General features: G+C 57.7%; 2 protein-coding genes across 3 annotated transcripts in view; both read left to right on the top strand.

The window, feature by feature from the left end:
• Positions 1-1,183: 1,183 nt before the first annotated feature.
• SERTAD1 (SERTA domain containing 1) lies at positions 1,184-3,948 on the top strand. The gene is made up of 2 exons (XM_004694128.2): positions 1,184-1,336; positions 2,943-3,948. Exon 2 carries the CDS (start codon positions 2,943-2,945, stop codon positions 3,660-3,662), a length of 720 nt encoding a protein of 239 aa, XP_004694185.2. The 5' UTR covers positions 1,184-1,336; the 3' UTR covers positions 3,663-3,948.
• A 6,707-nt stretch (positions 3,949-10,655) lies between these two features.
• Positions 10,656-20,423, top strand: part of PRX (periaxin) — a 12,810-nt gene continuing 3,042 nt past the window's right edge. Inside the window, exons 1-8 of one of the 2 annotated variants that reach the window (XM_012733757.1) lie at positions 10,656-10,740; positions 14,052-14,095; positions 14,178-14,275; positions 14,391-14,516; positions 15,824-15,980; positions 18,520-18,716; positions 19,165-20,223; positions 20,395-20,418. In XM_012733757.1, the coding sequence (XP_012589211.1) occupies positions 14,490-14,516; positions 15,824-15,980; positions 18,520-18,716; positions 19,165-20,223; positions 20,395-20,418 (1,464 nt within the window). In that variant the 5' untranslated portion in view covers positions 10,656-10,740; positions 14,052-14,095; positions 14,178-14,275; positions 14,391-14,489. Of the gene's footprint in view, positions 10,741-14,051; positions 14,096-14,177; positions 14,276-14,390; positions 14,517-15,823; positions 15,981-18,519; positions 18,717-19,164; positions 20,419-20,423 lie in introns of both variants that reach the window. The other variant, XM_004694127.2, reaches the window with a different exon arrangement.

Raw genomic sequence — 20,423 nt, 5'->3', positions numbered from 1 at the left:
AACGCATTGTATCTGGTGGCACCCAATGTCCTGCTGCCTCACTGGGTGGCTGCAGTTTCATTCACAGTTAAGCTGGTGAATACACATCTCCACACCATCAAAGAACATTTCCCCCTTTGCAATTAGCAAGTAACCTGTAGGGTGAAGCTTCAGAAGCCTGTCAAAGTTTCTGTTCCCCACTAACCTTTCACTCCAAGGTTTGAGTGTTCCTTGATAATCACTGCCTGAATCAACTGGTATAGTTGGCATTTTTTGAGATCTTAAACTTTAGCCAGTTTTACTCACCACTTATTCACAGTTCTGTCCACAGCTCCACAAAAGCTAGTAAATGAACTACAGGAAGAAGATAAATTTCACTGTCAGTTTCTCAGATTAAACTCCTGTCTGCTGATATCCCACCTCACCTGTCTCCCCTTGAACTAAGTGCTTGTGCTGTGCTGTTAGTACAAAGACTTACTACTAACAAACAGACAAGTTGCACTGTTGAGTATTTTGCAAGAACTGTTCTATTTGATCTTTAAAACAACCCTCTGCTGGGACATAATTTCCCTCAGTTTAAAGATAAGGATTAAAACCCCAGCCCGAGGTCATACAGCTACTTAGGGATGGCCCACGCTAGGACCCCAGTGGCCTTCCCTCCCCAAATATCCTCCCTCTCAACCCTCCCCTTTCTGCATTTAGCCATAACTGAATCCAACTGCCTGGCACTTGCTGAATCTGGGACAGTGACTTACAACTACGATCTTATTTTAATTTTTCTAACTCCTGAGAGGTATCTGGCATAAAGTCCCCGTTTACCAGTTTTTGTGTGGCTCAAGCATTGTTCCAAGGTCACACATCAAATGAGTGGCAGAATTTGAACCCAGGTTTCTCTGGCTTGGCGTGTAGACCGAGTTGGGGGGTAGGTGTGTAAAAAAAGCCGACTGCTGGACTTGGCAAGTGCGTGGGTTGGTGCCAGGGGCCCACATCCTACGAGGCAAAATGCCCTCCCCGTCAAAGCCCCGCGGGGCGAGGAGACACCCGACTCGTCCCTCTGCACACAAACCTCCCGGGCATGCGCCCTGAAGTCAACCTCCCTTCGACCCTGCCCCCTACGGGCTCCGCCCATCACTGTCCAGGGCCAATCCCTGGGCGGGGGGCGGGGCCTCCGCGGGAATGGGCGGTAGCAAAGAGGAGTCCGGAGCCGGGAGTCGTGTGCTGGAGTCAGAGCTGCGTCTCCCGACCCAGGCGCGGGTTGCTGAAGGAGTGAGAGAACGAGCAATGCTGCCGCCGCCGCCGCTTCCTGATTGGCTGCGGGTGGCTCCCTCTTCGTCCTGATTGGCAGCCGGTGAACCGGGTATGTAAATGAAACGAAGGGGCCTTGGGGAAAGAGGGGTACCGCGGCGGGGTTCTTGGACAGGTTCGATTCCCGGGTCCGGCAGGTGCGCGCCGGGGCTGCCCCGGGTCGGGACGCGCGGGCCTCTACGTGCCGCCCTCCCAGGCCGGGTGAATCACGCCGCGGCCCGTGAGGGGGGCGGAGGCGCCGGCTCCCTGGCTCCGGCTGCGTGACTCACCCGCCTCCGCCGCTTCAGAAGGAGCCGCCTCCACTGCCTTCCGGAAGCGAGCGGAGGCCGAGAGGCCCGAACAGCTCGCGAGCGATCCCGGCCCGCACGCCCCAGGCGTCAGGCAGTAATGACAGCCTGGGTGCGGGCGGGTGTAGAGGGGTCGCGGGGCTGAGGGATCGGAATCCCGAGGGGGGAGATCCGACCTGACGCCGCTAGGGGGCGCCAGGGCCGAGGGGCGGGGTCAGGGGTGGGGGCTGAATTCCTGCGGTTCCGGGCTCCCGGGTCTTCGCGGAAGGAGGCGAGGACCTAGTTTTTAGCACGGAGGGGGTCAACCGTGAGGTCCCCTTGGGCAAGAGCCCGAGGAGTGTACCCTGAAGTCTCCCTGGCACAAAGAAGCAGATTTGACCTGGAGTCCAGAACTCCAGGGGCCCCCACCCCGGGAAATTGTGGGGCTTCAAAACTTTTCAATGACCACGGTGCCCATCAGGATTTCCCGGCAAGCCCTGTCCACTCTGTCTCGCAAATAAGTCTTGGATCGACCTGTGCCTTCCATGTCCACCACCACGGTCATTCCTGGACCCAAAGAATGCGGTGGTCTCTAAGTGGATGTGCCGGGCAGATCCCCTCCCACCCCGCACCTCCCCCCCCCCTTTCTCCTGGTGGCAAAGGGGGATCTTCTGCCGATTTAATCAGTCCAGGAAACTGCTCTCCTCCCTGCCCCCAAACCCTTCGATGACTTCCCACAACACTCAGAATGAAACCCAAACTCTCGGCCTCTGCCTCCTCTCCACCCTCAACAACCCCCCCCAACACACACACACACACACACACACACCCCACGGTGTCATACTCTGTGCTACAATCACAACCGTACCGAGGCTTTCATTCAGCCTCCCTCCCTGTCTTTGCTTTTGCTGGTCTCTCCCTGGAGCGCTTTTCTCCAGGTACAACCATGAGTGACTGTCATCAGTGTCACCTCCTCCGTGGAACCTCCCCTGACTACTCCCCAGAACCCTTAGTACCTTAGCACCAGCTGAACATTTCCTGTGTTTACTTATTTAGGTATGGTCTGATGCCTAGTAGACATCAATAAATCTAGATTCAGCTATATGAGGGTTAGAAAAGAAAGGCTGCCTATTGGATGTTTCACATGGTTCATTGAAGGTATAAATAATAATGTTAATAGTAGTTATTAATAAGAGTAGTTACTGTATAACCAGGATAATACACACTTGCATATTATCTCATGGACTCCTTAAAGCACCTCTAGGAAGGACAGACTATTATCATTCACATCTTAAAGGTCCCCTAGGAAAACCTAGGCTCAGAGAGGTTCAGTGATTGGTGCAGTATCACACAGCAGTCATCCAAAACCGAATGACCTCTCCCTCTCCACAGATGATGCTGAGCAAGGGCCTGAAACGCAAGCGGGGGGAGGAGGAGGAGGAGGAAAAGGAACCCCTGGCAGTCGACGCCTGGTGGCTGGAGCCCGGCCATCCTGCAGTGGCACAAGCAACCCTCGCTGGGGCCTCCAGTTCCCTCTTGGACCTCTCGGTGCTCAAGCTCCACCACAGCCTGCGACAGAGTGAGCCGGACCTACGGCATCTGGTCCTGCTGGTAAATACACTGCGGCGCATCCAGGCGTCCATGGCGCCTGCAGCTGCCCTGCCATCTGTGCCCAGCCCACCCACAGCCCCCAGCGTGGCCGACAGCCTGCTGGCCAGCTCGGACGCCAGCCTCTCAGCCTCCATGGCCAGCCTCCTGGAGGACCTCAGCCACATCGAGGGCCTGAGCCAGGCCCCGCAGCCCCAAGCAGATGAGGGGCCCACTGGCCGCCCCACTGGGGGAACCCCACCTGACCTGGGTACCTTGGACCTACTGGGCCCAGGCACTGGTTGTCTGCTGGACGATGGGCTGGAAGGCCTGTTTGAGGACATTGACACCTCTATGTATGACAGTGAACTTTGGGCACCATCCTCTGAGGACCTCAAACCCAGCCCTGAGGGAGGGCCGGGGAAGGAGGAAGCTCCTGAGCTGGATGAGTCGGAGCTGGACTACCTCATGGACGTGCTGGTGAGCGCGCAGGCGCTGGAGCGGCCACCAGAACCCGGGCGCTGACACCCGGGCCTGAGTGGCTGTCTGGTGACCAAACTGAGCCTGATGGCTGCCTTGCTGTCCTTGGAAGGAGGCAGCTGAGAGGGCTTTGCAGAGACCGGATCTAGGCCTGGGCAGCTTGACCTCCATCCTCCGGTTGGGGTGGATGGGGGATGCGCCCTCATGATGGAATGACAGGGTGATTGGACTAGGCCCCGTGTGGGGCCGAACGCCCTAAGTCAGAGTTTGGGGCATTCCTACCCTGGTTTGGGGGAACACCCCAACCGGGTTTTTGACATTAAACAAATTCTGCGACATGTCAGGTCGTGTGCTTCTCTAAGGTGAGGGTGAGCCGACTGCGGCAGCTGACATTTACTGAGCATGACCGTGCCTCCAGCACGCTTCCTGACAGTGTGTGTGTGTTGAATCCTCATGACCACCCCACAGGATGGGCAGTCTTGTTACGATCACCCCCATTTTGCAGGCTCCTGGTGAACACCCGAAGAGGTGGGTTTCAGCCAGGCTTTACTGGCCTGAGAACCAGATCAATGAGTACCCGAAACTCACCCTGTACCCACTCTTGGGACAATCCTCAGCCAGGTTTCTGTTTGCCCTGTGTGTGTGTGTGTGGGTGGGTGGGTGGTGGTGGTAAGAAGCTCCCAGACCCCACCTGTGTGTCTTCAAGCCTGGGGTGGGGGCAAAAGGGAGCTTTCAGAAGGAGCCAGAAATAAAACGATGGCTGGAGCCCTGAGAGCCAGCTCTCGAGGAAGTGGTACAAAAAGGACGCTCCATAAATTACACAAAAATAAAATAACCCCCTGCCCGGGCCTCCGATCTCTCTCCGGCCTGGGGAGAGAGTCCGGGAGGCGGGCCGCACAGAAAGCCGCAGGGTTGATGGCTGGACTGAACGGCGGGCAGTCAGGTTTTCCTTCTAGAAGGAGCGCCGGCGCCAGCAGGCTGGAGCCACCTGCCCGGCGGCCCGTGTGATAGGGCCAGCGAGCGCCGGGTGTCTGCCCGCCCCCGCGGTCCAGCCGCATTCCTGGCCGCTCTGGGAGGGGCCGCACACTCAGAGGCCTGGCACGGGACCCAGGCAGCGTCCTTCCTGGCGGCCGTGGGGGCAGGGCAGCGCCCGGGGCGCAGGGCAGGGGGAGGGGCGCAGGGCTGGGGGCGCTGGGTGGGGGCAGTTGGAGGCTAGGGCCGTAACCTACGGGGCTGGATGGGCCTCGAATCGGGGAACACCAGGCAGGGGACACCGAAATCGCTGGGTCCCTTAAGTCTCCCCTCGGGCTGGCCAGGCCGGAAGCTTCAGGGAGGCTGTAGCTGGGGTGGAACTGGGGGAGGCGGCAGCTTGGGGCTGGCCCCAGGGGCCGGGAAGGGGCGGGCAGAACAGAGCTTCCTGGAGCAGCGGAGGAAGTCATGCCCATTTCTGGACGTGGCTGAGGTGGCCCAGGGAGGCAGTAGAAATGGCCTGAAAGGGGTGTCTTCCAGCCCCCCGAGCTTGCCCCTGCTGATGCCAGCCCCTGGGCTGTGGCACACAGACTATTGTGACCCAGACGCATTGGGGGGCGTGGGGTGGGGCTTCAGACTGAGCTCAGCCATGCCCCCTGGTGCCCAGTTGGGGGTCTGTGAGGCTACAGGAATGAAGGAGCCTTCCCGCGGCAAGCCAACAGTGCTCCTGTTTACAACAGCCCTGGGTACTTTCTGATATCTCAGGGTGCCATACTGGGGGGGTCCTCTGTGACCTGCGCTGATGCAGACAGCCTATCCACGTGCGAATGGTGTACCCTCCTACCCCTGGGCCTGCACGACCCAAGACCCACAATGAGCCTTCTCCCAGGAGCCTCTGTGTACAGGTGTGCAGGTTGTGCACTGCACATGGATTCCACATGTAAGGGCCACCGTGAGTGCTGTGGGCTGTGGGGTCACATTTATTAGGGCAGCTTGAGGAAGGGGGGCTGTGCCTTTGCACAAAGCAGCATAGGGCTAGATCAGGCCCACCCACCCCCTGGTGTCTTCAAGTTTGTGAACAGCTTCTGCCTGAGGACTTGACCCTCTCCCCAAGTCTGACCCTCCTATGGTTACGCCCCTCCGCCCTCAGGCCCCACCCAGGAGGCCGCTCTACCTCAGCCAGCAAATTCCAGGGCCCACACCATTCCTGGCTGAGCCCAGGCCTGGGGCTGCTGCTGCTGCTTCTTTTCACAGAGACTCTGTCTCCAGACCTCGATACCCGCCCCAGCCAGCTCCTCCCCTCCAGAGGCCTTCATAGGGACCCCCAACACACACACACACTTCGCTCCGCCCACACCTAGGAAAGTGATGACCAGTTATCCTTGGGCTTCTTCTTTTCACTCCCTCCTTCCTTCTTTCTTTCTCTCATTCAGCAAAGATTTATGAATTTCTTTTTAAAGATGTATTTATTTATGCATACAGCACTGGGGTACAGGCCAGAGGTGCAGGGGCGGTAAAAGGATTCACCAGAGACAGAGTGAAGAGCAGAACAGGCTGACTGAGGAAGTATACTGCTGAGGGGAGCCGTGGGCAGGTCAGGAGAGGTCTGCCGCGCCATGTGGTCACCTCCTGGGCCGGGGATAGAACTCACACTAAAGTGGCTGCGGCTTGCATGCAGTGCTGTTTTTAACCCATTGCGCCACCAGGGAGGACCCAAAGATTTTTTTTTTTTCTATTCTGCCTGCTCTAAGCAAATCTGCCCTTGGTCCTCGGCATTGATGCCCGTCTTTTGGGGTGTGAACGTGGTCACCTTCCAAGGCTCACCTTCACCCCTGCCCCAGTCACTGTGCAGTGAACATTTACCTGGGCCTGAGGTGTGCAGTCAGGTGAGTACTGAGACTTGGTCAGTGAGTACTGACTTCAAGAGCCTCGGAACAGAGGTTGTGCTTGGAAAGCCAGCCCTCTGGCCTTTCGAGGTCAGCTTTGCCATTCTGAGGCTGTGCGAGTGACCTAGGCACAACTTCTCTGAGCCTCACAGTACTTGGCTGTAAGCAAGAACAGTAATAGAACCCATTTCAGAGAGCTGTTGTTCAGGGGGAAAAGCATTCTAGTCCGAGGGAACAGCATGTGTAAAACTAGTTGGTGAAGAACGCTACAAAAATTTGAGGGTTTGAGTGCTGGGCTTGACTGAAGAGGGGGCAAGAGGTATGTGAGGAGCTGGCGGGGCTGGCAGGGCACAGGGCCCCTGCATGGGGGGATTTACTCTGGAAACATGAGGGGTCAGGAAGTGAAGCGAGCCCTCTGGCTGGGGGAGGTGGGGTGCAGGGGAGAGTGGAGGCAGCAGCCTGGAGGGAGGTTAGGGAGGAACAGAGCAGCCCCTGACGGGAGACGGGGAGACAGGCTGGGGGGCTCACGATGGGGTCTAAGGGCTCTAGCCAGGGACTTGGGGACGGGCGGGGGGGACGCCCAGGAATGGTGACTAGGAGGGAAGAAGTCAGAGAGGGACATGGTGGGTGCAAGGGGCTGGCGTGACACACCAGGACGGCATCCAGGGGGCAGGGTCCCCAGGACTGTAGTTCAGCCCACAGGGCAGTGGGCAGGAGTAGGATAAAGGAAGGGCCCAGGGAGGCGTACTGGGTGGGGCCCGGCTGCTGCTTAACTCAGACTGGGTCAGGAGAGGGTGGTCCCTGAGGAAAAGCTCCCACCTCCTTCCCTGTCCTGCAGGATGTCCTGTGTTTACCGAGGTGGCCTCGGCCGGAACCAGGAGGCTGGTGCCACCCCACAAACTCAGCTTCCCATGGACATACCCCCAAAGAGTCACAGAGACGCAGAAGGAGACAGAGACACAGAGACACAAGAGACTGAGATGAGGAATGAGAACAGAGAGGAGGGGCAGAGTGTGTCAAGGGACACACACACACACACACACAGGAACTGAGGGGCTGTGACAAAGTGCAGCCCACTAGAAAGGAAGCTTCCTTAACCTGCCAGCAGACACAGACTTTCCAGCCGACAAAAGACTGACTGTCCCCTGAGGCTGGGAACAAGCACAGTACCTGCTCTCTGCCCAGTGGGTAGCACAGGTAGGCACGGGAGGGCACGAGCCAGCCGTCCTGTCTGCTTGACCCTGAGCGGAGACAGTGGATTTTCTTCCCAACTTAGCCTGGCCTGTAGTCCCACACTAACCTGAGTGCTTAAAACTTAGTTCTCAATCTACCCCCCTGTAGATATCCAGAGCTCTCAGGACAAAGTCTCAGCCCTTCCCCCTGGCCCTGCTGACCTGGGGCCTCCCCCCCACCCTGCTTCTTACACATTCACTTTCACCAGGTTCTCAAGGGGCACTTGGCACAGGCTGTTCCCCCTATCTGAGATTTACCCACCACCTGCAGCTCCACATGAACTCCTGGGTATCCTTCAGGTACCAGTATAACTATTGCTTCCTCCAAGAAGTCCACTGGGATTTTTCTGAGAATACCAGGGTGCCAGGTGCCGCTTACAAACTTGGATCCATTCCTCACAGCACATAGTTTGCTTCATTGATCACTTGAATGTCTGTCTTCGTCTTTGTCCTCGATTGTGAATTCCATGAGGACACTGTCATGGTCACTGCTGACTCCAGCCCAGGGATAGACACAGAGGAGATGTTTGTGAATAACTGGTAAATAAATTCATAAATGAGGGCCCCCGGTGGTGCAGATGGTTAAAGCGAAGCACTGTGAAGCTACCCACAGCCAAAGGGTGGGGCAGACCTCTCCTGTCTCCTCCACTGCTCCCCTCAGCACTGTCCTTTGTCCATCTGCCTGTTCTGCTCCCCACCCACTCTGTCTCTGGTGAATCCTCTCACCCCCAACCCCTCTGGCCTGTACCCCCAGTTCTGTATGCATAAATAAATCTTTAAAATATATAAATGTATTAAACAAGAAGATATAGGGAAGGGGCTCCTTTTTTGGCTCTGGAGACACCCATGAACATGGACTCAGTTTCCAGCTGTTAGTGACCCCCAGAAATTTCATATGAGCTGAACTCTCTCTGAATACCAGTCCTTAGCAAAGGCTGCTCCCTCTGCCCATGAAACTGTCGCCCCTCCCGCTTCTCTTGCCTGGTTCCTATGGCTCATTCAAGTCTCAGCTCACATGTCCCCTCCTCCAGGAAGCTTTCCCTGGTTTCCCTTCCTAGGTTGGACCAGGCACCTTCCCTGGACTCCCTGACTTGTCTGTCTCTGATTCCCTCATCACCACCCTGACCATTCTGGATGTGTTTACCTGCTGGATGGTGACCCTGTGAGTGCCATCCCGGGGTAGCACTGTGTTCCTGGCAAGGGGACTGGGCACCAGATTGGGCACCTGCTGGCTGCTGACACAGGACTAGGAACTATACTCCCTTTCTTACCTCTGGTGCTTCGCCCAGTTTGTCCCTCTGCCTGGAACCCCCCCACCTTACCTTTTTACTGATTTCCTCCTCCTGAGCTTCCTAGCCTAACTTCAGATGTCACCTCTTGCAGGAAACCTTCCTGAGACTGTCCTCCAGGGTGAATCCAGGTCTGTTGCTCCGTGCCCAGCAGAGTCTGCCACCAAACAAGAGCTGTGGTTGTTTGTTGAATGAATAAACAAACACATGAATCTTGGAATGAATCAGTGAATGAGAGAAACACTGCAGTGGGATGAGGGTCCTGCCAGGCCCACCAGCGGCTCTGACCACATGGTCCCTTCCACCCCTCTGGGAGGAGGGTTCTGGCGGGATCCGGTCAAACCCCAGTCCTCGGTGGCTGCCAGTTCTGGAAGGCATTTTCCAGAGCTCAGCACATTCCTGCCTTCCCCAGCGGCTGAGAGTGGGCAGGGGGCATTTTAGAGAGAAGGGAGGAGGGCCCTAGCATTTTGGGATCTTGCCAATCCCTTCCCGGTCCCCTATTCCCTTGGGACTAGGCCCACCCTAACCTTACTGTGGTTGAGGAGGAGGATGGGGCAGCAGCGGGGCCAGCTGATCTGGTATGAGGGGCTATCTCTCCAACAGAGCTGGGGGCCTGGTGATAGTGGCTGGCTGGACAGTGGGGCAGGAGAGCTGCTGACCTGCATTTTGGGGGTAATCCCCAGCCTTATCCCAGCCGCTGCCTCAGAGCTGGGTTCTGAGCACCGAGAGCATCTGAGGCAGCTGCCTGGTGGGTGCATGAGGTATGTGGGTATTCTTGTGCTGCCCCCCAGATTCTGGTGAGTCAGGGCAGACTGCAGGCCAGGGGCCTGATGGCTGCTGGGGAGTTGAACAGGGCTGGGTACAAACCCAAGGCTACCAATTACCAGCTGTGGATGTCACTTACTCCTCTGAGCCTCCTGGTTGTTAAATGAAGGGGAAAGGAGAGTATTTGGGGTTCCTTGAGGTACCCCAGAACTGGAACTCCAGTTGCACCACCTCCTGGCGGTATAGTTAAAATTTGGGCACAACCTGTTCATCTTGCCCCTCAATTTTTGGGTGCCTTGTATGGCCTTTAGCATGTGATAGTTTCCCCCCAAATGCAAACTACATGAAACAAAGGTTCCCCTCGGCTCTGCTTCACTCGGGCCAAAAGCCCCTGATCAGGCAGCTGGTCCCTCGCCAGCTTCTTCATTTGGGTGAATAAGAATACTTAGAGGTAGCACTCGCTTGCTGCCAGGCACTGTGGAAAGATTTTAGCCTCTGTAAGAGCCCCCTGAGGTGGGGGCTGTGATGGAGGCCCAGAGAAACTCTGCAGGAAAAGGCTGAGCTGGGATTTGAACCCAAAAATTGATGGGGTGAGGGAAGGGAGGAATTTATTTTAGGGGCTTCAAGAACCAGCAGGACCATGTCGGGGTGTCCGGAAGCCAGGATAGAGTGGTACCCCAGTGGGTCTGAGTCTCCACGTGGGGGTAGCAACACGCACATGAGTGGGGGGCAGGCTCTTGGTGGAGCTGTTAGCCCAAGGAGGGAGAGGTGGCGTCCTGTGGTTCCCCCACCCTGTCGCAGGATGGAAGTAGTTGGCGACGGGGAAGTTTGTTTCCCCACCACCCACCCCCTGGTGATGTCACACCACAGCAGCCAATGACCGGGGTCTTGCCCTCCCCCTCCCCAGGCCTTTTCCCCCCCAGCAGCGGGCTGGGGCTGAGCAGACAGACCGGGAGCTCTCGAGGTGTCTGGAGACCAGGCGGTAAGAGATCAGCTGGCTATATCCCTCCCCATTAGGCTGAGAAGCCTTGGGAAGGAGACCCGGGTCCTGGGAGGTCCTGGGAGGCTCCCTGGGGCGCAGGAGGCAGGATGGTACGGAGCTCTAGGGGCAGAATTTGGGGCCAGCCCCTGGGTTCAGATCCCTACTTCTCCCTCTCCTGATGCTTGGCGAAGATGCTTTCACCCTTTGTGCCTCAGCTTCCCCGGCTCTGAGTGAGCAGACTGCCTCACGGCGCTGACGTGCTGATGTGCCGTAAGGAATGCCTCCTGGTAAGGGGGAACAGCAGCCCCGGGGCTTATGGCCCTAGCATGCAGTGCCAACAGGCTGCTCCTGTGGGTAGCAGATTGGTGCCCGGCTGGATTTTGTCCTTCCCCCAAAGTTCCTCTATAGTAGGGGAGCAGCTGGGCCAAAGTCTAGATATGAGGTGATGGGAGATGTGCAGCCCCTCAGTTTACATTGCTTGAGCGCTTACTATACACTGGGGGTGCTCCTTGGAGCGCCTCAAAGACACTCTTTTTTTTAAAGATTTCTTTATTTACGCATACGGAACTGGGGTACAGCCCAGAGGTGTGGGGGGTGAGAGGATTCACCAGAAACAAAGTGGGGAGCAGAACAGGCAGATGGACTGAAATCCACTGCTGAGGGGCCAGCGGATGTTTCAGGAGAGGTCTGCTGCGCCATGTGGGTCACTCCCTGGGCCCAGGATGGAGTTTGTGCTGAGGTGGCTGTGGCTAGTGTCATAGTGCTGCGCTTTAACCTGTTGTGCCACCCAGGAGGGCCTCAAAGCCACTCTTACTGGCTCCATTCTACAGAGAGAGGCCCCAAGTGTTATGCTGGTACAGGGACCAATAGAGGTAGCCAGAAGCCATGGCAGCCCCCCACTCCCTGCCTGTTGGCTTCAGATAATCCAGGAGCTTGGAATGAGTCAGGTGAGCCCCCCACTCCCATTGCTGAGGGCACCCCACTACAGATTGGGGAAGCCAAGGCTCTGGGAGGGGCAAATTCCCAAATGAAGCTGTCAGATGGGACAGTGGGAAGAGGTGCAGAGGGCAGAGAAGAGAATCCATCAGGCTCCATCAGTCAGGGTGTGCAGCGCCTGACTGACAACCCTCACCCCAGCCACTCTGAAGGGCATGAGGGCATCTGAAGTGAATGTCTGCCTTCTACCTTCCCAGGCAGAATGGCAGGAAAATGTCTTTGCAAATAGTAAATGCTCAAGTAATTGGGGGAGGGGGCTTTGAAAATTCTGGAAACTCTGGAATTCTGTCCCAGGGAGTACAGGCCAGTGTGCCACAGTGACCTCTTAAGAAATTGGTCCTTGGCATCTGGAAAGTCCTGCTGTGCCTTGCTTCAACACGGGGACCCCATCAGATCCCTCTATCTCCTGCCTAGTGGGATGGGCAAAGCTGGGAACAGAGAGTTCCCCGGGTGGGGTGGGCTTCCTTCCTAAGCTGCCCTCACCCCAACCCAGGAGCTGGATGCATGGCTCAGGAAGGGCACAGTTGGGCTAAATATAACCTGGGCTGGGCAGCTGTCCTGGGCAGGGATGGGAGGGAGGGTACTCTGGGCCCCCACCCCGCTGAGCTTCCTGTGCCAGCCTCTGGGTGTGACCCTTGCTGCCCAGGCTTGAAGCCAGCCTGAGTGGCTCAGGGCTCCCCCTACCCACACACACACCGCCCCATCTCCACTCACTCCTGCAAGCACCATGCTTCTCCCAGCCCAGCCTTGGGATGCTACATTGTGTCAGGGACTGAGTTAGGTTTTCAGACCTGGGTTCCAGTCCTGGCCCCATCACTGTACCTATTTGTCCCTTAATTCTCATTTTCTCATCAATGGGGTGCCATATGGCCGTATCCATAAAGTATCTGCCCAGTCCAGGATTGAGACCAGTGAGGTTCCTTTAAAAATGCCTATTTCTGGCACCCTGAGCCCCCTCTGCCCAAGCCAGCGTGTGTCCCAGGTATCTCGCTGTCTGAGCCTCCTCCGGCCCTCAGAGCCACCAGTGCAAGTTCAGGTGCGGAACTGAGGTCAAGCACACTGGCCCTAGCTGTGTGCCCCAATGGGTCACTTCCCCTTTCTGAACCTGTCTCCACTCCTAAAACAGCCACCATGTCCAGGCTGATGGCCATGGGTCAGGGCCCTTGAGTGCCGGAATGGGGCCCAGTTCTGAGGAGGGCCTGGAGGCTCAGGGGAGGGCACGGAGAGCCCAACCCCGAGGAGACACAGGGGCCAGCCAGTGGAGCGGGTACAGCGGGAGCACTGAGGGGTCCCCACGCCTCTCCCCCGGCCAGTGGTGGGCTCTGAAGGGCCATTGTGTGGCTGGGGGTGGGTGGGCAGGGGCGGAATGTGACCTGGCGCAGCAGACGGGCCATTGTTTCAGGGAATGTGCCGCGTGAGGCCTGACCTTTCTGTCAAGTGGGGGTTGGCAGCTGGCATGCCAGGTGGGGGCCGGGAGGACAAGGCCAGAATCGGGGGTGGGGAGGACAGTATCCATCCCCATTTCCCCAGGAGGGCCTGGGGGGAGGGGCAAGGGACACAAACTGAGCTCTGCCTCCTCCTCCCTGGGCCATGTGACCCTGAACACCGTTCTCAGCCTCCCTGAGGGGGGGTGGGGTTTCCATGGTGCCGAGAAAAGAGAACATCTTGGGGCTCTTTCCACCCATACTTGGCCCAGGGTAGGTAGGGCTCCAGCCTTCTGGGCCTGGAGCGTCCAGTCTAGTAGCCACTGTGACCTGGGGAAGTGACCTCCCGCCCCACCCCCCACCTCAGGTGTCTTCTCGGGTCACCGGCTCAGTGACGGTGCTGACCTCACAGTGTGTGTTGAGGTCCGTGGCCCCCGTGGGACACTTGACACGAGGTCAGAACCACTGAAATTCTTAGTGACAGTGACGGCAAGGGGTTGGTGAAGTGCCTGCCCTGTGCCTGGCCCTTCCGACTTGCTAACTCACTCATCCCCTCAGCGGCTCCATCCGAGAGTGCGCTCACTCTCCCCGTTTATGCGTAAGGAAGCCCAGGCACAGAAGAGGGGAGGACACGCAAGTGGTCATAATTATTTTATAGTGAATCTGGTGCCCCTGGTGAGCCCGGTGACTGGCCGGCTCAGGGCTCTGCTGTCCAGGTCTAGAAGTCAGTTTCAGTTTCACTGTTTGCCTTCCAGCTGTGTCGCTGGGTAAAGGTCTCCCAGCCTCAGTCTACCATGTGCACTGGAGAGGGCACTGGCAAAGCACAGAAGGTCAGGCACTCAGGTGCATGCACTGGGTGCCGGCTCATAACACTCATGTCATTCTTCTTAGAGCCCCGGACCCAAGAGGCCCCAGGAGCTGAAGGTGACCCTGAGGTGAGCACTGGCTTGTGCCCCACGTCCCTCCTTGCTCCGCGTAGCCTGCCTGCAGCCTCACGTTCTGGTCTCTTCCTGGTAGGCAGCAAGACCCCAGAGGAAGGGCACGAGCCCAGCGGACAACTTCGCAGCACCCCGGCTGGGCATCTGTTAAGAGAGGGTGCTTGCGCCCAGGCAGCGGTGAGAAAGTGGCTGGGGGATGGCTCTCTCCCCTTCTGATACCCCCCCGGGGCTTTCCCTCTCAGTGGCTCCCCATCCTCTGCTGCTCTCAAGCCCCCATCCCTGTCCCCCCCAGGCTCCGAGGCAGCTGCTCCATGCGGAACTAAAGCTGTTCCTGCAGCAGAAGGAAGAGAGGAAGCAGGAGTCTGGAGCCCAGGTGAGCCCCAGCAGCGCCATGGAGGCCAGGAGTCGCAGTGCTGAGGTAAGCATCTGCATAACCTACAAGAGGGCCTTGTGGGGCCCGGGTTGGGGGCACAGATTTGGGGGGCAAGGACACAAATAAGGCAATGGTCCCCATCTCTGAGGGACCTGGAGCCTAGGCAAGCCCCTTGGACATCAATGGTGTCAGTTCCGGAGACAGAGACCTGGCATTCGACTGCTCCTAGCAGGGCCCCCGCACAGAGGGGGTTTACTTTTGCAGGCACCCTTCCCTCCATGCTGGAAGCCTCTGCTCTAGGGTATCTGGCCCAGAGCTGCTTTCCCTGCTCCAAGTCCTGGCCTCGACTCCTGGCATGAAGGCACTCAGGCAATCACAGTACCTCCTGGCTCCCTGTTGCATTGGGTCCTGGTTCACAATCAGTGATTCCTTTCGGTGCACCCCTGTCACCCAGCTTCACAGGGCTACTCCCCCACTCTCCACAGCAGATTGGGTTTCTAAATGGTTGTGTGGTCTTTCACGACCTCTTCTGGAAAGCCCCATTGTGAATGTCCACTGGGCCAGAGCCAGGTTAGCACCATTTACAGTAAATACCAGGGATACCAGTCTCGTTACCCACACCCCCCTCCCATTCCCTGGATTCCCTCTCCCATGGGCGTGATGCAGGTCTTGGGGTCAGAGAGTCCACAATAGGGCACAGTGTCACACACATTCAAGTCTCCAAGGCGGCCAGTCCCGCCCCCACCCAGCCCGCCCCCTCCCTCATCACTTGTTTCCAGCCCTTTCCATGGAATCCCTTCCTCAACCCCACCCTATAGTTCAAACTTGCCCTCAGACTTGGGTGCCTGCCGTCTCCACACATACTCAAAGCACAGCCCTCTCCATCTCTGGCACACTTCTGTACCTGGATTGTCCCGGCTTTCGGGCATGCTCAGTCTCTAGCCCCGCCCCACAAGAGGCCCCGCCCACTACCTGACCCCGCCCCACAAGAGACCCCGCCCACCACAGCTCCGCCCCACGAGCGGGCCCCGCCCCCGAGGGCACTTCCGGCCCTTCCGTGCCCACCTGCCTCGGTCACCGCACCCGCACCCTCGAGGCTCCCCTACCCCGCCTCTCCTCGCCACCCCCGCCCCGCCCCTCCAGACACGGCCTCCGGGGACTCCGCGAGGCCAGCGAGCCGGCAGAGCCGTTGGGCCCCTTGCTTAAAAGGAACATGGCAGAGTGGGTGCCTAGGTCGGGCCGAGGGGCTTGCGCCCCGCCGACCCGTTTAGGAGTCGCTTTGAGGGCAATGGCAGGCCCCGGGCGACAGCCGGCCACAGTGCCCCACGGCCACCCCTCGCCTCCCACGGCAGGAGCTGAGGCGGACGGAGCTGGTGGAGATCATCGTGGAGACTGAGGCGCACACGGGAGTCAGCGGCATCAACGTGGCGGGCGGCGGCAAGGAGGGGATCTTCGTGCGCGAGCTGCGCGAGGACTCGCCGGCCGCCCGCAGCCTCAGCCTGCAGGAAGGTGGGTGTGGCGGCCGGGGCGGGGCCGCCCAGGGGGCGGGGTGGCCGGCCGGGAGGAGGGGTTCGCCCCTGGGCACGGGACGTGTGTGGGGCCGGTGTTCGCTTGGAACCGGCTGTACAGGTTTATTGTCACGGTTCCAATCCTCGATCTTTACTGGTTTGTGTGTTTTCTGTGCCTCGGTTTTTCTGTCTCTGAAATGGGAATAATTTTAGTAACTTCATCGGATATTATGTGGATGAGATGAGTCAGTATTTGAAAACACTTAGCAACGTAGCTAAATGGCACCTAGTAAGCACTAGGTGCTAGTTATTGTTTTTGTTGTTGGGGCTGGAAAAAAGGTGGAGTTAACTTGGAGGGGGTGGAGAGGAGAGCTTAGTGAGGGCTGTTTTTGGAACGGTGGATGACGCTGATGTGATTGATTCATGCAATAACTATTTATTAAGCTCCTTCTATTTCCAGACATTATTCTAAATACCTGGGCTACTGCAGTGAACAAATCAGACACACACTGTGCACTTAGAGGGCTTACATTCTAGTGGGAGAGACATATTTAAGCAGAATCAGTAAATGTCATAGTCAATTAGAAAGCAACAAGTGCTACAAATTCCAGGAGGGAAACTGAATTTAAAGAAGATTTATTTATTTATACATACAAGAACTGGGGTACAGGTCAGAGGTGCGGGGGTGAGAGGCTTCACCAGAGACAGAGTGGGGAGCAGAACAGGCAGATGGACGAAGTACACTGCTGAGGGGAGCAGTGGGTGAGACAGGAGAGGTCTGCTGCACCAGGTGGGTCCCCTCCCTGGGGAGGGGGGAATCAAACTCGTGCTGCAGTGGTTACAAATAGCTTCATAGTGCTGCACTTTAACTGCTTGCGCCACCACAGTGGGCCCAGAAGCTGAATTTTTAACAAATCGAGTGGACGAGGAGAAGGGGAAAGGCCAGAAGGAGGTGTACTAGCACCAGCTTTGTGTGGGAGAGAATTCCAGGCAGAGAGAGGGAACAGCCTGTACAAAGGCTCTAAGCTTTGGCTTCTTGGAGGAACAGCAAGAAGCCAGTGTGGATGGGGAAAAGTTACTGAAGAGGAGAGTAAGATATGAGGCAGGGAAGGCAGTTTTTAGAGGGCTTTGCAGGCCAGTTGAGGATTTGATTTACATTGGGACAGTTATGAGTAGAGGAGGAATGTGAATGAATTATGTTAAACTGCTGCATTAGCAGTAGAATTTAGGGACAGGGTGGGGAGCAAGAAGACCAATGAAGAGGCTACTGTGATCACCCAGGTTAGGGATGGTGAATCTCAGAGCCAAAATGGTGTCATCAGAGGTGAAGAGAGGGGTTTGGACTCTGGATATATTTTGGAGGGAGGTGTCTTCCAGACCGGTCATGGGATGTGATAGAGACGGCTCAATGCTATGTCCAGGGATTCTTGATCTGAGATGGAGCTGGCAGAGCTGAAAACAGGGACCACTGGGGTTGGGGTACACTTGGAGGAAGATCGGGGTGAGGTTTGGGTCTGTTAAGTGAACGGTGTCTGTTGATACCAAGAGAGAGCTGTGGATGGAGTAGGTGGTTGTGTGCGTCTGAGATACACTTGGTGGTGATTTGCTGTTTATGATCTTAACATCATCAATCTAGATGAGTTTCTCAAAGGGGTGAAGGTAGATGGAGAAGACAGGGCCCGAACCTGAACTCGGTGCCAGCGTGCCTTCACAGAACCTGGGAGGAAGGGGTTCCAGAGGTGTGAAGGTCTGGAAGTGACGCAAGGGGATGAAAGAGAGAGTGAAGTTTGGTCAGAGGTAGGATGGTCAAACAGAAAAGTCTGGGACTTGGTCCTTGGATTTAGCAACAGGGAGGTGACTGCAGGGAACCTGTTGCTGTGGTTGGAGAGATGGAATAACGCAGCCAGATAACTCGATGAAGCTTGTTGTCGAGGTGGACAGATAAATGGAGTAGGACTTCCAGGGGGAGTAGGGTCAATACAGCCTTTCTAGGGGAGAAATAACAATATGTGGTATGTTAATGAGAATAATGTGGAAAAGAGAATTGCCTGAGGATGTCCGTGAGCGGGATTAACCTGAGCTGGGGGTGGGGGTTGGACAGGTGGAGAGGTGAGGGGACAGGTAGCCAGTGGAATATAAGTTGCCACAGGAGTTGGGGTGTGAGTAGGTGGGGTGGGAACTTCTGGAAATTCCCTTCCAATTCTAGACTCGCAGTAAAGGAAGTAAAGTTAATATCTGAAATGTGAGGTTAAGGGAGGGTTGTGGAGAGGTGACAGGCGTGGCCTGGGTGGGCGTGGATTTGCTCGGTGGGAGGGGCTGGTGTGGGCGTGGACTTGCTCCGCGGGCGGGGCTGGTGTGGGCGTGGATTTGCTCTGTGGGCGGGGTTAGCGTGGGCGGGGTTTCTCTGGGCGGAACTTTGCGTCTCCCTGTAGCGCTCAGGGAAAGGCGGGGCCAAGGCTTGGGGCGGGTTCCCTGGGAGCTGGCTAGCGTGATCAGGCGTCTGCGACTCACTGCCCTGCCCACCACCTCCTCACCTGCAGGGGACCAGCTGCTGAGCGCCCGCGTTTTCTTCGAGAACTTCAAGTACGAGGACGCATTACGTCTGCTGCAATGCGCCGAGCCTTACAAAGTCTCCTTCTGCCTAAAGCGCACTGTGCCCACCGGGGACCTGGCGCTGCGGCCTGGCACTGTGGCCGGCTACGAGATCAAAGGCCCACGGGCCAAGGTGGCCAAGCTGGTACGCGTGCTTAGCCCGGCCCCGGTCCTGGCCCTGAACTGCCCGGGCGATCCTGTCTCTGCACCGTGAGCCCTGTACCCCCACACCTTGGGCCAGCCTCCTCCTCCGTCTTGTCACTAACCCATTGCTAATCTCACCTCTGCCTCCTGTTCTTGCCCCTAAACTCCTCCTTGGGGAGGGGTCGCACCCATCCCAGATCAGGGCCCTCACCCACCTCGGAGAGACATCCTCACCATCAGCTCCTGCTCTCCTGTTGGACTCTTGTTGAGACTTTAAATGACTGTCTTTGCTTTCTGAGGCAGTAATGGTGAAACGACGGCAGGAAGTGGGGCTAGTGTTTGGGGGACAAGATGCTTCCCCAGCCTGGTCCAATACCGGGTGGGGCTCCCCTGTTCACCCTGGGCCTCCCACTGTCCCACCGCCTCCCGCCTCTCTCCTCTCTCCCCAGAACATCCAGAGTCTGTCCCCCGTGAAGAAGAAGATGATGATGATGCCTGGGGCCCTGGGGGCCCCTGCAGAGCTGTCCCCTGTTGACGTGGAATTCTCCTTCCCCAAGTTCTCCCGTCTGCGTCGGGGCCTCAAAGCTGAGGTTGTCAAGGGTCCTGTCGCAGCTGCCCCCACCCGCCGGCGCCTCCAGCTGCCTCGGCTGCGAGTCCGAGAAGTGGCTGAAGAGGCTCATATAGCCCGGCTGGCGGCTGCCGCTCCTCCCCCCAGAAAGGCCAAGGCGGAGGCTGAAGCGGCAGCAGGCGCCCGCTTCATAGCCCCCCAAGTGGAGCTGGTTGGGCCTCGGCTGCCAGGGGCTGAGGTGGGTGTCCCTCAGGTCTCAGCCCCCAAGGGTCCGGGAGAGGTGGCCGCAGCAGCCGAGGCAGCAGCTGGGGGCTTTGCCCTTCACTTGCCGACTCTGGGGCTGGGAGCCCCTGCTGCACCTGCTGTGGAGCCTACGGCCGGAGGGATCCAGGTGCCCCAAGTGGAGCTGCCCACCTTGCCCTCTCTACCCACGTTGCCCACACTTCCCTGCCTGGAGTCCCGAGAAGGGGCCGCGACGGTGGTGGTGCCCACCCTGGATGTGGCAGCGCCTGCCGTGGGAGTGGACCTGACCTTGCCGGGCAAAGAGCTAGAGGCCCGAGGAGAGGTGCCTGAGGTGGCCCTGAAGACATCCCGCCTCAGTTTCCCTCTCTTTGGGGCTCGAGGAAAGGAAGTTGCTGAGGTCAAAGTGGCCAAGGGCAGCCCAGAGACCAGGGCAAAGGGGCCCAAACTCCGAATGCCCACCTTCGGGCTTTCTCGCCTGGAGCCCCGCCCCACCGCCCCTGAGGCTGAGAGCAAGCTGAAACTGCCCAGCATCAAGATGCCCTCCTTTGGCATTGGGGTCTCAGTGCCTGAGATCAAGGTGCCCAAGGGGCCTGAGATGAGGCTGCCCAAGGCCCCTGATGTCAAGCTCCCGAAAATGCCTGAGGCTGCCCTTCCAGATGTGCAACTCCCAGAGGTGCAGCTGCCGAAAGTTCCAGAGATGAAGCTCCCGAAGGTGCCCGAGATGGCCGTGCCGGACATGCAGCTCCCAGAGGTGCAGCTCCCCAAAGTTGCAGAAATGAAGCTCCCCAAAGTGCCTGAGATGGCCGTGCCAGACATGCACCTCCCAGGGGTGCAGCTCCCCAAAGTTGCAGACATGAAGCTTTCTGAGATGAAGCTCCCGAAGGTGCCCGAGATGGC

Source organism: Condylura cristata, unplaced genomic scaffold (genome assembly GCF_000260355.1).
Source record: "Condylura cristata isolate star-nosed mole 26May11 unplaced genomic scaffold, ConCri1.0 scaffold00041, whole genome shotgun sequence".
Classification (NCBI taxonomy): domain Eukaryota; kingdom Metazoa; phylum Chordata; class Mammalia; order Eulipotyphla; family Talpidae; genus Condylura; species Condylura cristata.
This window is presented reverse-complemented; position numbering and strand designations above follow the sequence as displayed.

Coding starts and splice junctions, on each gene's coding strand:
- SERTAD1 (XM_004694128.2), top strand. CDS start 2,943: ATGATGCTGAGCAAGGGCCTGAAACGCAAGCGGGGGGAGGAGGAGGAG.